The sequence below is a fragment of the Seriola dumerili genome, unplaced genomic scaffold, assembly GCF_002260705.1.
Source record: "Seriola dumerili isolate Sdu_G_001 unplaced genomic scaffold, Sdu_1.0 BDQW01000331.1, whole genome shotgun sequence".
NCBI lineage: Eukaryota > Metazoa > Chordata > Actinopteri > Carangiformes > Carangidae > Seriola > Seriola dumerili.
In genome coordinates this window covers 4125044-4138025 of record NW_019174586.1, presented here as the reverse complement: position 1 = coordinate 4138025, position 12982 = coordinate 4125044, and the positions used below count along the sequence as shown (strand labels likewise).

Sequence of the window (12982 nt, the reverse complement as noted above, 5' to 3'; positions counted from 1 at the left end):
AAAAATGTGTGAACGTCAGGAATGAGGAAGTATCTGTTGCAACATAGAGGAAATTTTACTCTGCTGGTGACGTCACAAGTAGGTTATATAAAGTTTTATTGTTTCTGTAATGTAGTGTAGTCATGTTTTCTTTTTCATGAATAAGGGAAGGCAGGAATACGTGTTTAGTCATCAGATTATTTTATTTAAGTTTCAAGTAATACAGCAGCAGTCAAGGCACTGAACCAACTGTGACAAAACATTACGAGACAAAACATAAAAAATAAGCAGAACGTGAAAGCACAAACATAAAACAGAAGCTCATTCAGTGTAACTACTGTTGTTAATGCATCAACAAATGTAGGTTTATTGTTTTTTTGTTTTTTTTAAGGATACACACCTGAAAGTCCCTAAAGGTTTTGTAAGTCTTTCAGCAGAATATTTTCACTGACTTTTTTCACGTGTTTTTGTAAAACTAAAAACTGTTTTTTTATTTATTTTTTTATCTATTTATTTATTTTAAATCAAGGCAACCAGTCTGGATAGTGAACAACACAAGGCATCATTCATCACAGCAGGTTTATGCAGTTGGGTATGAGGAAGATAAATTCTTCTTCTTACCTTTTCTTGACCTCCTGCTCTGTGTTTGTTTTTTAAGTCTATGTAGTGCAGATGCAGAAGTGTGCAAAAGGGAGGGGGGGGGGGCTTTCATAGTGTGAAAACCATGAGAGGAAGTAAACTGGGGTTGTCCCGGTCAGTCGTCAGTCTTTTTGGGCACTTCGGACGCACTTGGCACGTTTCCCACACACCTGGCTCAGTCCTGTACCTGACCCACTGCTGCTCTCTCAAGGCGGCCTTTGTGCATCGCTGCATATCTCAACATGCTACATTCTTTGGCACACCGGGGCCTCGTGTTGCCCTAAGTGTACGTAACCATCCTGAATGAGGACATCAGGAGTTAACCTGAATCCCTCTCACGTGAAGTTCAGTGCACTTGAGAGAAAAGGGGCAAACGTTTGTTCTCTAACACATCACCTCATTTACTCACAAACATAAAATCACCTGGTTTCTGGGCACCCTGCAGAACCAGCATCATGTCTCACTATTCCCACGATGCATTTCTACATTAGAGAGCTTGAGTTTTTTGTAATTCCTCAGAAAGCCGCTCTCAGGCTGCTTCCATTATGTCGTCAACAATAGCGGTCTCTCGCTCACCCAGCTGACTGCTGTTGGGGTGATGAGAGTTTTGGGAGTCCAGGAGCTCCAGCGGCTCCTCTGGTGCTAGCACCATGGTGGCAGCAGTGGAGTACGAGGTCGGCGGCTTCCCTCGCCTCCCCCTTCCTCCCCCAGTCCCTTTACGACAGCAGACGCAATGCAGGCAGTCGTGGACGTTGTACTTGAAGAGGCGTCTGCAGGGGTGGCAGAACTGGTAGAAGAGCAGCATGAAGAGCACGGCCAGGCTGTAGCAGACCAGCAGCTGGACGCACAGCAGCGGGGCGCACACATATTCGTAGAAGTCCGACTTGAAAAAGTACCAGAGCGTGATGAGGATGAAGTTCTCAACAAAGCGTCCGCAGTAGTAGATGGCCAGGTGGTCCCAGCGCTGCTTCCTCTCGATGAGCTCCCGATGGGAGAAGTCTAGCTGCACCGCCGACCAGCAGAAAACGTTGATGCAGGCGTAGAGCAGTGTGAACATACACAGCACCACCGTGGTGCCCAGCTTAGAGAAGTTTTTCTCCACGTTCTCAGTCAGCGAGCCTTTCTTGGCCCAAAACTCAGCCCAGGGGAGGAAGAAGAAAAAGAGCAGGTTAGCCACGCCGACGAGGATCACCCAGTGTGTGAGCGCTGTGCTGAAGAGAACCAGAGTGGTGATCCGGGTGGCGATCTCCAAACCTCTCCACACGATCATGCACAGGTAGGCCAAAGGACGCAGCCGCACCTTGTAGTCGTCGTATCTGATCTGGATGGCCAGAACGCTGCAGACCAGAGCGCCGTATATGATGGAGATCAGGGTGATGACCATCAAAGCCACTGTGAATACAGACACAGGTCACCTGTTAACCTTCATTATATTAAAAGCAGCACATCACTGCACTTTAAAAAATGTCTAAAGTTTTTAAATTTGTAACTTCTGCTGAACAGTGGCCACAAGTTATAGGTTAGAGCAGGTGAGCGCTAAAACAGAGGTCCCACAGTCCCACAGGAAGTCAGTGACCTGACTGAGGTCTGATCTCCTATATACAATATCCATCTAAAGTTTACTAACATAAGACACCAGTAAGACTGTAGCAGCAAAACTGAATTGAGCAAATGTGTTTTAATGCTTATCAATTATTTTTTATTTCTAAGAGGAAAAATTTGTTATTTTCTCTTTCAAAAGTTACACACACTCACTTTAAGGAGCTTGAGTTAGAAAACTCCATTCAAAGTCAAAATAAATTTCTCATAATTCAGTTCAAGACAATGAAATGTAAAAACTTAGTAAGGAAAAGTAATTATGAAAAAATATCTTCATGCATTTAGACAGTATAACCTCCTCCTGGCTATCCTATGCTGCATCCATCGACTTTTCCTAGTGTTTCAGTTTGACATGACACAGCTCTCTTCCACAGATCTCAATCTCAGTTTTATCTGATATCTTCAAAAACAAAATGCAACTCGACAGACACTGCCTTCTTGATACTTGTGAAGAGAAATATTGAAAAGAAAAGAGTTATGAGTTTTATGAAGTTATAATCTTACACTTACTTCACTGCATTTACATACACTATAAAACTGGCTGTGACATTTAATTTTATTTGTACAGTGTTCATTCAAAATGATGAGTCACTGTCTTTAAGAGCTGCTAACCTCACAGAATTTAATCTTTTAATTCATTTTGTATTTTACCCATGCCAAGAATATAAACACAGTGAAGTGGTGATTTTTTAATGTACAAATATAATGGAACAGCAGCATTAACCTATCGATCATTCTTACATCTCACAGGGAGGAAATATTTCTCCTGGATGGTGGCGTAGAGCTGGAGCGTCAGCTGAGGCGTGGAGCCCAGAAAAGCCTGAATGACTGCGGTGCGTTTGAAGGCGTTCCTGTGAGTGGCCAGGTTGCGCTCCGACTGGCCAATCTCCAACTCCATGGGTGTCTTCTGTCCCTTCTTCAGACTGATCTTCCTGGAGATGGTGACATACGGCTCCTCCTTTTTACCCGCCTTGAAATAGACCACCAGAGCCTCGAAACACCTGAGGAGGTGAGAGCAGAGTGAGGCAAGAGTGGAGGAATATTTTCACACCAACAGAGGGCAGTGCAATGTTATGTTAAAGTTACAGGACACCACACTTGGACATTAGGGTCTTGTTTTGAACATCAACATATAATCATAAATCAAAGTGAATATGCAAGAACATTATAGTCGACAGAGCAAACAAAGTAGAATAAAGCAAAGTATCAAGTGTAGAATATCAGCAGTTTGTTGTTGGAGCTTGTTTTCAGTCTAGGAATTTAAAATGACGTTTTTGATTATTTTTCTTAGACACAACATTAATCTAAGAAAACTTTTTCTCATGTGAGTAATCCAACATAAACAGACTTGTCTTTGTAATTACAGCTACACAAACACAAGCTCAGTAATGAGGCTCCACCAGAGGGCAGTCAGAAGAAAGAAATCACGGATTCCTATGACCTGAATGGATGAAGTGAAAATCTCTGGGTGTGGTTCTTTTTAACGTTTGCAAGGTAAATGCTCTCTGTGTTCAGTCGCAGGGGGGAAAACCCACACTATTCACACAGGGTGGAAACATGTTTTTCCACCTTCACAGTTGAAAAAAGGTTCTGTTCAAGAACCACAAAGAGGGAAGTGTTTCAATCTTATACAAATATTGGGGATTTATGGCAAATTGAATTGTTTCTACAGTTAAAACTGAACAGTACTGGAGGACCAATAGTTATTAAAATCATTTCAGAACCAAATAAACAAAATATTACCAACCAAATCAAGCTGCAACAAGGAAACTGACTAAACTGGAAGTGCAAGGTTTGCACCTGCCAACAACAAAATGTCAGCCATTATAATCCCTGAATAATGCGTGACCTGAAACTCACAGTGCTGCACATCTGCACACAAACCCAGCCCTCTGAGGATTCCCCCTGCTGCACTAAATCTCACATCACTGTGCTGGAATGTTATCTTTTCTCTCCAAAACCTCCAACTTTGGACATTAAACATAGACGCTCTGGAATCCCAAATAAATGTATTTCTGCAGGGTTCAAGTATGTGCTATGCCTGACCCTGCAGAGTCAGCAGTCAGGCAGTTTCACACACTGTTGCTTCAGCTGCTACTTACTGTAGTTCTGACTCACAGGGCCGTGCTTCTACACTGGTCCCTGAACTATGTTTGGCTCAAATATTTAGAGGGTGGCAATGGAAATCTTGTCATTATTTGCAAACAGGCTCTTATCTCCACACACACACACACACACACACACACACACACACACACACACACACACACACACACACACACACACACACACACTTACAGTGTATTCATTCCCAGACTGATAGTCACAGGCACATGAGGGCAACACAAAGGTTTACAATGGAGTAACAGAAGTCAAAAATTTACTGAGATCTTTCCCTGGAAATCTGGTAGCACAATGGGCTGAGGACGAAGTATGAGGACGCTGAACTGGAGCCAGTGTGCACTTAAGATTCTGTAAAGCAACTGAGAGGCAGACTGAACTTCACTTAGGGGAGAAAAAAGAAAACAGCAAGACTGGTGAATGCATTAGCCAAGAGAATCAATATGCTCACTTCCATAAAGGGAAACACGAGGGGCTGCTGCTCTGTATTTGCAGTCTAAACCTGTTATCTGTTGCCTCAGTGTGATGTTACAACAGTACGGTGACACATACGTGACCCAAGAAGAACTGTCTTTAACTCCTGTGACAACTCAAATGCTGATATTCTCAAAAAGGCAGCAGAGCATTCAGGAAATTCTTTCGACAGCTCTTTAGCAAGATCATCCTGTTTTGGTCTCTTGGGATTACCACATGAGGCTCATCACACTCTCCAACACGGCCTCATCAGACTGCGGAGAGTTAAGAAAACAGAAAACAAGAAGCTCTGCGTGCCAAGACCGGTCCAAGCTGACAGAGTAATTTTATAGTTTCTGTCCCTGCTTTGGGAGCAGGATCTTGTACTTAAAGAGACAAGTCAAGACAAGGTCCACCCTGCACCAGATAACCCCTCCACCCCCCACCCCCTTTCACGTTTCCACATTGACTGCCTTTCACATTTCCTTTTGGTAGACTCCAACTGAAAACACAACACACAACTAAAACAAAAGCTCTTAAAAAATTTCTTTTTTAAATATGAGTTAAAGTTTCCCTTTTGATCGCAGACATAGGATGTTTGGCTGTGGAGCCACAGGATCAGCAATTACACCATCCCTAAGTCACACAGGAAAACTCCCATCTGAGCCGAGAGGGAGCAGAGGTGATTTGTTTACAGCAGCGCTGCACAGAATAAGATGAGCTGGAAACAAACCAGAGCAGCAGAACAGAACAAAATTAACTGTAGTCTCCTAACAATCTACCTGGCTGCAATAAAAGCATGCATCAGACACATTACAGCTCAGTGTGACAGATGATGACTGCACAAAGATGACGCAGCAAATATTGTGGCATAGGCTCATTATATTAAAAGCTGTTTCATTGTCATGGCTGCTTTAAATCACTGGCCTGAGCAAAGCTTTGTTAGGTGGAGGGAGACGTGTGCAGGATCATAAACCAGTGTGCGGGGCTGACAGATGCAGCTGCTTTTGGTTTTAGGTGCTCACATTTTTCAGCAGGTCAATCCTTGGTTGGCATTTTGTAGTTTTTATTTTTTATTTTTTTGCTTGCTGCATCCAGGCTCCTTTAACAAACTGAAGCAAACCTGTGGACTTCAAAGCTATTCAACTCTTCATCAGACTTCTCTCGACTTAAAAATGCTCTGAAGGGTAAGAAAGCTCCAGAGATCTGAAGAGTAGATCTGAGATGGCTGCGGTACAGAAACAGGAAGCACATGTTCTGGGCAGTGTGTAAAAAATATCACTGATACATTAACTGAAGCAATATAAAAATATACTTCAGAAATAGGCCATTTTAGCCTACTTGCGTTTGATTACATTAGATTCTTTTTCTTATATTTGTCAGCGTTGGGAAAAAAAAATCAAAGCTGGATTTAGTTTGTCGTCACTTCTTCTACTATGTGTCTGCACTCCTCAGTGTGCTGCACTCCTCATTAGATTTATTTATCTGATGTACGTAGTCTCTCAGCAGCTTCCTCGCTGCTCCAGTTTAGTTTGCCTTTTATTTCATGCTACTAGATACTGGATATTAAGGATTACACCCAACAGAATGAAAGTTTTTCAAAATTAATCAAAATATAGAATTACATATCACTGAGGCTTTTATTTTAAAGAATGAACATTGGGGCAGGTGATTGAGCATGAATGCGATTATTCATCATCAGATCAGTAGAAAAGTTGCTCTAAAATGTTAGAGGAGTAAGTCGCTTGATAATAATTACACTTAAACTTTCAAATGCCAAATTAAGAGCAAAACAGTTCTTCACTGACTGCGAAAAATAAGACGTTTAATAAATTACTTCCTCCTGGTTACAGCAAAGTGTAAAAGGCACTTTTAAGAGCAACTTAATCACATAGAGAAGGAATGACCAATAAGAGATATGGATTGACCCAACATCTGTCATATGTGCATACCTAAAAAAAAAACCCTCATAATCTATTCAGTGATTATTCTGTAAGAACATACAAAATTAAGAGCCAAAGGATAAATAGTCTTTATTCTTAAATTTGTCAGTGGAATAAAAGTGAAGGACTTCTACTTTTATCTTTAACTAGAGTCCAAATTTTTACTTTTCGCAGTTTGATGGACACAGCCTCTGATGTCTTCATCTTCTGACCTCGCCTCCTATGCAAGTTCCTCTCATCCAAACTGTGCTAAGCTATAGACCACACACTGACATGGAAAACTATATACAAACTGAAAGGATGATTTTGCTTTCAGGCAACACTAGACCCCAGAGCTGCAGACCCTCTACCTGACTCCTTTGTTTGGCTCTCTCTCTAATAAATAATAATATAGCCTAATAAATAATTATATAGCCCACCTGTGGCTTAACCCCGATACCATGACCTTGGTCCAGTTATAGTGGGAACTTCGAATCTGTGGAGTGGTCCAGCGTACAAGTTAACAGTCTACATGCGTTGTTTTGGCGCTTTTGCTTTGAGTCAAAACAACACGCGTAGCGTGTTAACTAAGCAACAGCAAACAGAAGAAGAGATTCTAAAACAGCGCTGGAGATGGACGGGACATACACTCCGTAAACCTGCTTCAAACATCATAAGCTAATCTCTCAAGTGGAGCCGCCATGGGAAAAGAGAGAGAGTCCAACCATGAAACACATGGCGCCCAGACGTGAATGCGGATGCCACGAGGACTGGCCACACCTGGGAACAGCTGGAGAGGTCGGCTCAGAACAAGGATACTTGGAGAACCTTTGTTGACGGCCTATGTCCCAGGAGGTATGCAGTGGTTTAATAGTAATAGTAGTAGTTGTTTCATTTCTACTGACAGTTATCACAGCAGGTAAAGCAGAAATGACACACATGAGCCTTGAGTTGTGAGAAGACAATGACTTTTATCTGTCTTGATTCACTGCTCATAAAGATGAAGATAAGATAATTTCCTGTCCTTTGAAAGGAATCACAAAGGGCCTGTGCTTCCTCTGTAGCTCTCCTAGATCATTATTTATGTCTTTTTATCTATATCTTTATTTCTATTTCTGACAGCAGTTTTTTTTAAATATATTCAACTGTTATATTTTAAGCTGAGCCACAAATCGTTTGAGCCTTTTAGCAAGACTTTGTCCTGCAAGTAACCTGCACCTGAAGCCAAGGCTGAGTTTCTTTCCATGTAAAACAACACACCCTTCAGTTAACTCTGCCACTGGTACTGTAAATTCAGAGCAGCACCTCAGGGCGGGCTGTTGACAAATCAAAGTTCAGAGAGAAAGTATCAGGTGTAGATTTGAATTTCAGAGGTCTGAAGCAGGAGTCTACGCCTATGGCTTCCTACATGAGTCATGCTTCGCCAAACAGGTCTATCAGCTGAGAGCAACCTACGCTGAGGAGCAAGCTGGCAGTATTCAAACAAACACCTCCCTGAAATAGACCATGCAGACTTGTCTTTTTGAGACCTACACTAATTTTCTACTTTTCTTAAATTTTCTGATTTGCATTTCCAGGAATAAATACAGCTTTGTTATTTTCTAGAAGCCTTTCCAGAAACATCTACAACCTCTTTTGACCTCACTCCTCCTGATCCAGCCACGCCTCACTGGTCTGCAGCACTAAGGCCTTTGGGTGCCATTATCCTCAGATGAGGTCATAACAACGGAGTGGCGTACATGCCATAATTGTGAAGGATGTGTTACTAGGGTGGATGCCAGCTCTGCAGTGTCATTTGACAGACTGGTTTTAGAGTCTAGACTGCAGGGGGATTCAACTGTGATCCAGAGGATGTGACCACATCTTTGAGGAGACTTCAAATTAAAAGCAGGAATATTACAGGAATAGCTGTCTGTTTTGAAGTCTAGATCTGTTCTACACTTCTGATGATGTGGGGGTTTGTTACAATCAATCATTCATCCTCTTCTACACAGTGAACAGGCTTTCCACATGGAGTGTGATTCGGTTAATAACTGGCCGATCTGAAATTCTCATTCAGTGCAAAAATCATCATGAAAAAAATAGAGAAAAAACTTCCATCACAATTTTGTTGGGCTGAAGCTGATGCTTTCAAATGTCTTGATTTGTCAGATCAAATGTCAAAAACCTCCAAATGTTCATTTGAGAGAGAGGAATCAGGTAAAATTTGGCTTTTTCTTTTCTTTTTTTTTTTTTTTACTATTTTGGCTTAATTTTCAAATAGTAGCAAATGTTTTTTATAATAATAATTTATTTTTTCTGTTAATTGAACATTTGATTGCTTCAAGATCACAGCTCCTCTTACACAGGGGATGGGTGTTGGCAGGGCAGACAGCAGAAACTTGTGAGCCAGGCAATGTTAAGCTAGATATTTGCGTGGTTTCTTGGTTGCCACCAGACTGCAAACATCCAAACGTTCACCTGTAAGCAAAAAATTGGGGACAGATCCTGTTTTTTCTTTACACTTTCTCCCATCTTATCCCTCAAATCAAGGCTGCAGCTAAAAATAAAATGATATTATTTGAAAGATGTCGACTTGGAGACTAATATTTAACTAATATTTATTTTTTGCAGCTTGCAGCCCTTGATTTTGGAGGATAAGGATGGGAGAAAGTTAAAGAAAAAAAACAGGCATCTCCCCAATTTTTTGCCTTACAGGTTGAACGAATCTTGGATGTTTGCAGTTCTGTGGCAAACAAGAAAGACCACCAATACTCTGAGTCTCTTACATCCTGGCTCCACAAGTTTCTGCTGTGCGCTCGCCTGCCACACCCAGTCCAGGTGTCAGTAGACATCGAGGAAAACCCTGTTTCTGTCAGCCTAATCTGCTTGGAAGATTTTGGCCTGTCAGATCTTCATCTGATCCTCAACCAAACAAAGATCATTCTTATACTGTTCACCATAAAACAGAAAGGTACTGTGTGGTCCAAATGTGAGCAGTGGGCAACGCTGAGGCAGAAAAAACAGCAACTTGCGAAACAGTATATAACGTCCCTGGTAAATGTTCTTTTCATCTTTCAGATTTTGTCACAATGAAACAGGCCCTGCAAACTGTTTTGAGTGACTACCTAATGAGCTGATTGGAAAAAAGCTGTCCTGTACTCCTAAAGAAAACCAGTCAGGTCCTGGAAACAAGCATTGGAAGAAGATTTCCATTAGTTGATGGAACTGTTGCAGCTGTGTCTGGAAAAGTGTATGAACAATATGCTGACTAAAAAACTTAATAATGAAACATAATACTGAAATTCTTTAGAATGTTTCCTTAAAAACAGTGACTACATAGGACAGCTATCTATGCGAGTCAGGTTGCTGCTTGTTAAATTTCCTCACAACCACTGGCTGCAAGAATATGGTCTGTGAGTATAAGAAGTGTGGTTATGTATATTTGTTAAATAGATAGTGCTTTTCAACATGTAGGTGGATTGTTGTGCTCCTGTCTGGAGAGGTGCAGTGTCCGGTGTGCACCCTCAGACTGTCACAAAATGAAGGAGGACTGGCTTGTCATTGATGGAAAATGTTGAACGGTTTATCAGCCTGTCTCTCCTTTTCACACAGATGTGAGTACATTCATTAATTATCGGGCAGCCTTCGTGTGTGTGATTTTTATTTGCTTCTTTGGCCAACTTTCTAACCCATTAAGACAATTGTTTGGTTACGACTTCCAATATCAATTTTATTCATTTCCTAGGGCAGCATCCTATCTGGCCGACTTGGCAATTTTGCCTCACTCATGGGTACCAACCACCTGATGAGTTAAAAAGGGGTGGTCAGTTAAGGAGCTAAATCCCCTCGTTTACAAATCCCCCTCAACAGCTCATGGCATGCCCAAAGTAAGCAATTGTACAACCAAATTGTCGCCACTCAGCTAAGGAAAGTTCCCTTTCTTAACTTTTGCTTTTAAGTTTCTTGTTTTATCCAGTGTTTCTACTTCAACAGTTTCAGGGAAACACGCCAGAAAAGAAAATTATATCCTAACAAACATTATAAGCTCAAGGATTTCTTTATAGTCTCGTCATCTTTGACTTTGCCTTTTCCTTCCCTCCCTTATAGATGCTTCGAGAGTTCAGAGAGAGATGGGTAAAAAGCAAGAGAAATTGGTTGCAACAGTCCCCACTTGTTGTCAAAGCCTTCAGGGAGCAGTACTAATGTGAGAAACCAAACACCAAAAATAATGGTATGTTTGTTGGGATTGTGTGGTTATACTTTGTTTAGCTGAGTGGTTTCACCCCAACCACCGCAAGATAGTACAAAAAGATAAGATGCAACATGATAAGCAGGCCTTCGGCTCCCCCTCTACTTCCCCTCTGTGCAAAAGACCAGGTAAGCCTCACACTCTGAAAAGTGGTGAGCAGTCCTCTGGTAAAGTTGGCACCTATGGCTAAAGGTTCACAGGAGGGATTAAAAACACACTCAATATTATTTTCGATAAAACCGGTGCATAATCGCACATGTTTTGCTGTTATCCTGGCCAATACATCTTGAGTGTAAGACTCTACCACTTTCATTATGAAAAATATACAAAGGATAGATAAAAAAGTTCACATCCTGTGTGGGAAAGTATCATAACTCTGAAGTTGCTGACAACAGGCTAAGTAAGTTGAATGTCAGATATCAAAGTTAGCAAAGTTATTTAATGTTAGGTAAGAAATCCTCACAAGCTCACTACCAAAGTATGCCAAAACTCATAAAAACTGCATGCAAGGCAAATGAGTGGGAGTCGACATGAAACCAACCTAAAGGAATATAACCATATTACAGCAATCGCTGTTGTTCAATGAGAAAAATGCTCTCTACATATTCATTCAAAATCAGCCTAAAAACACACTAGGGTATCCAGAAACCTGCAATGTCACAAGGCAGAAAAAACAGATGGTTTTGAGGTAGAAACATGGTTTTTCACAGAAATAACAGACTTAACAGACTAAATAGATTTGCATACAACCTACCGAGTAATATAAACATATTCGATCATATTGGCTCTGTACAAACTGTAGTGTTTAATTCAACTTTTCTGAAACGATGTTTCTAAGCAAAACATAATAAACACTAATAGTATACAGTATGTACCATGAAGACTTAATTCACCAAATCTGGCAATTGAGTGGACTTGATGTAGCTAATTGTGCGCTTCAACAGTGGCACTGACTCTTAAAGAAGTCAAAGTGGACAAGCAGTGTCCATCTCCCCAAGCCCTGCACTTGGAGTACTCTGGAGACAGTTTGGGTGTTTGCTTCCTCTACACGTGGTCCTCCTCCTGCTGCCCGCCTGATTGGCTCCATCTCGCAGCATCCACAAACACCTGCCCTCAGTCTGGTTTGGCTAACAGCAAGGACGAGCTCTTAGGAAAGGTTAGCCCAACATGAGCGGCTGAAACAGGGCTGGTTTTGGATTGAGGTCTGTGCCAACCAACTCAACTTATGTCATTGCTGGCTTTGTCACTCAACAGAGCGTCACTTTCCCTGATGCTTGTTTCTATGGATGGATGTCCGCGACTCAGACAGAGGCCTGTCCATTCCCTGATTCTTCATGTAGAGGCTGGTAAAGAGTGACAAGCCTCCAATCTAAAAATATCACAGGAAAATCTGGTAAGCATTCCCAATAACCAATTTTTGATGTGTACAGAAGTTGGTATACTTTCACAACCTACTTACCTGTGATCTAGTCCTCAGTGTTGTCTCTGGTGGTAAAACAACATATATGGGGTTGGTGAAAAATAAATGATGCATCCTGTCTGGTCCTGACACCATTTTTTGGTGTTTGTTCTTTTCCTGTATGCACCTCTACCAATAGTTTCCCTTACTCTGAATTTATTCCTCTTGTGTGTTTTTATTTTGTTTTACATACAGCAGTATTTGTATTATACCTGTGTGCCTTTATAATCCATTTCTCTTTCTCTCAATTGTAGCTCATCCTCCACTGTGGGCTGGAGATATGGCCACGGTGCAAGCCGGGCGGTCATTGGAAGAACCTCGCATAGGGAGAGTAGGATCTTCCACTGAACCAGCACCAAGCTGGAGAAAACAGGGCACGCTCTGCAACGGCCTTTCCCTCCTCAGTCACCTCTACACGAATGGGTTATGTAATAAATTGCCCCAATGTGCCTCGTTGTCATATGCTTACCTTAATCAAGAACTCAATGTCTTCAAATTCCAACAAGGATAATCAAACATCTGAATGTGTTAACTTGGAACCAGAAGGTCTATATTGCTTAGCAGACATCAGTAATTTTG

The 12982-nt window shown here is 41.5% G+C and overlaps 1 protein-coding gene across 1 annotated transcript in view; it reads right to left on the bottom strand.

Annotated features, from left to right (window-relative positions):
- Nucleotides 1-169: 169 nt before the first annotated feature.
- Nucleotides 170-12982, bottom strand: part of xkrx (XK related, X-linked) — a 15738-nt gene continuing 2925 nt past the window's right edge. Inside the window, exons 2-3 of the mRNA XM_022759820.1 lie at nucleotides 2959-3218; nucleotides 170-2010 (exon numbers count right to left, since the gene is read on the bottom strand). Coding sequence (XP_022615541.1) covers nucleotides 1148-2010; nucleotides 2959-3218 — 1123 coding nt within the window. The 3' untranslated portion in view covers nucleotides 170-1147. The remainder of the gene's footprint in view (nucleotides 2011-2958; nucleotides 3219-12982) is intronic.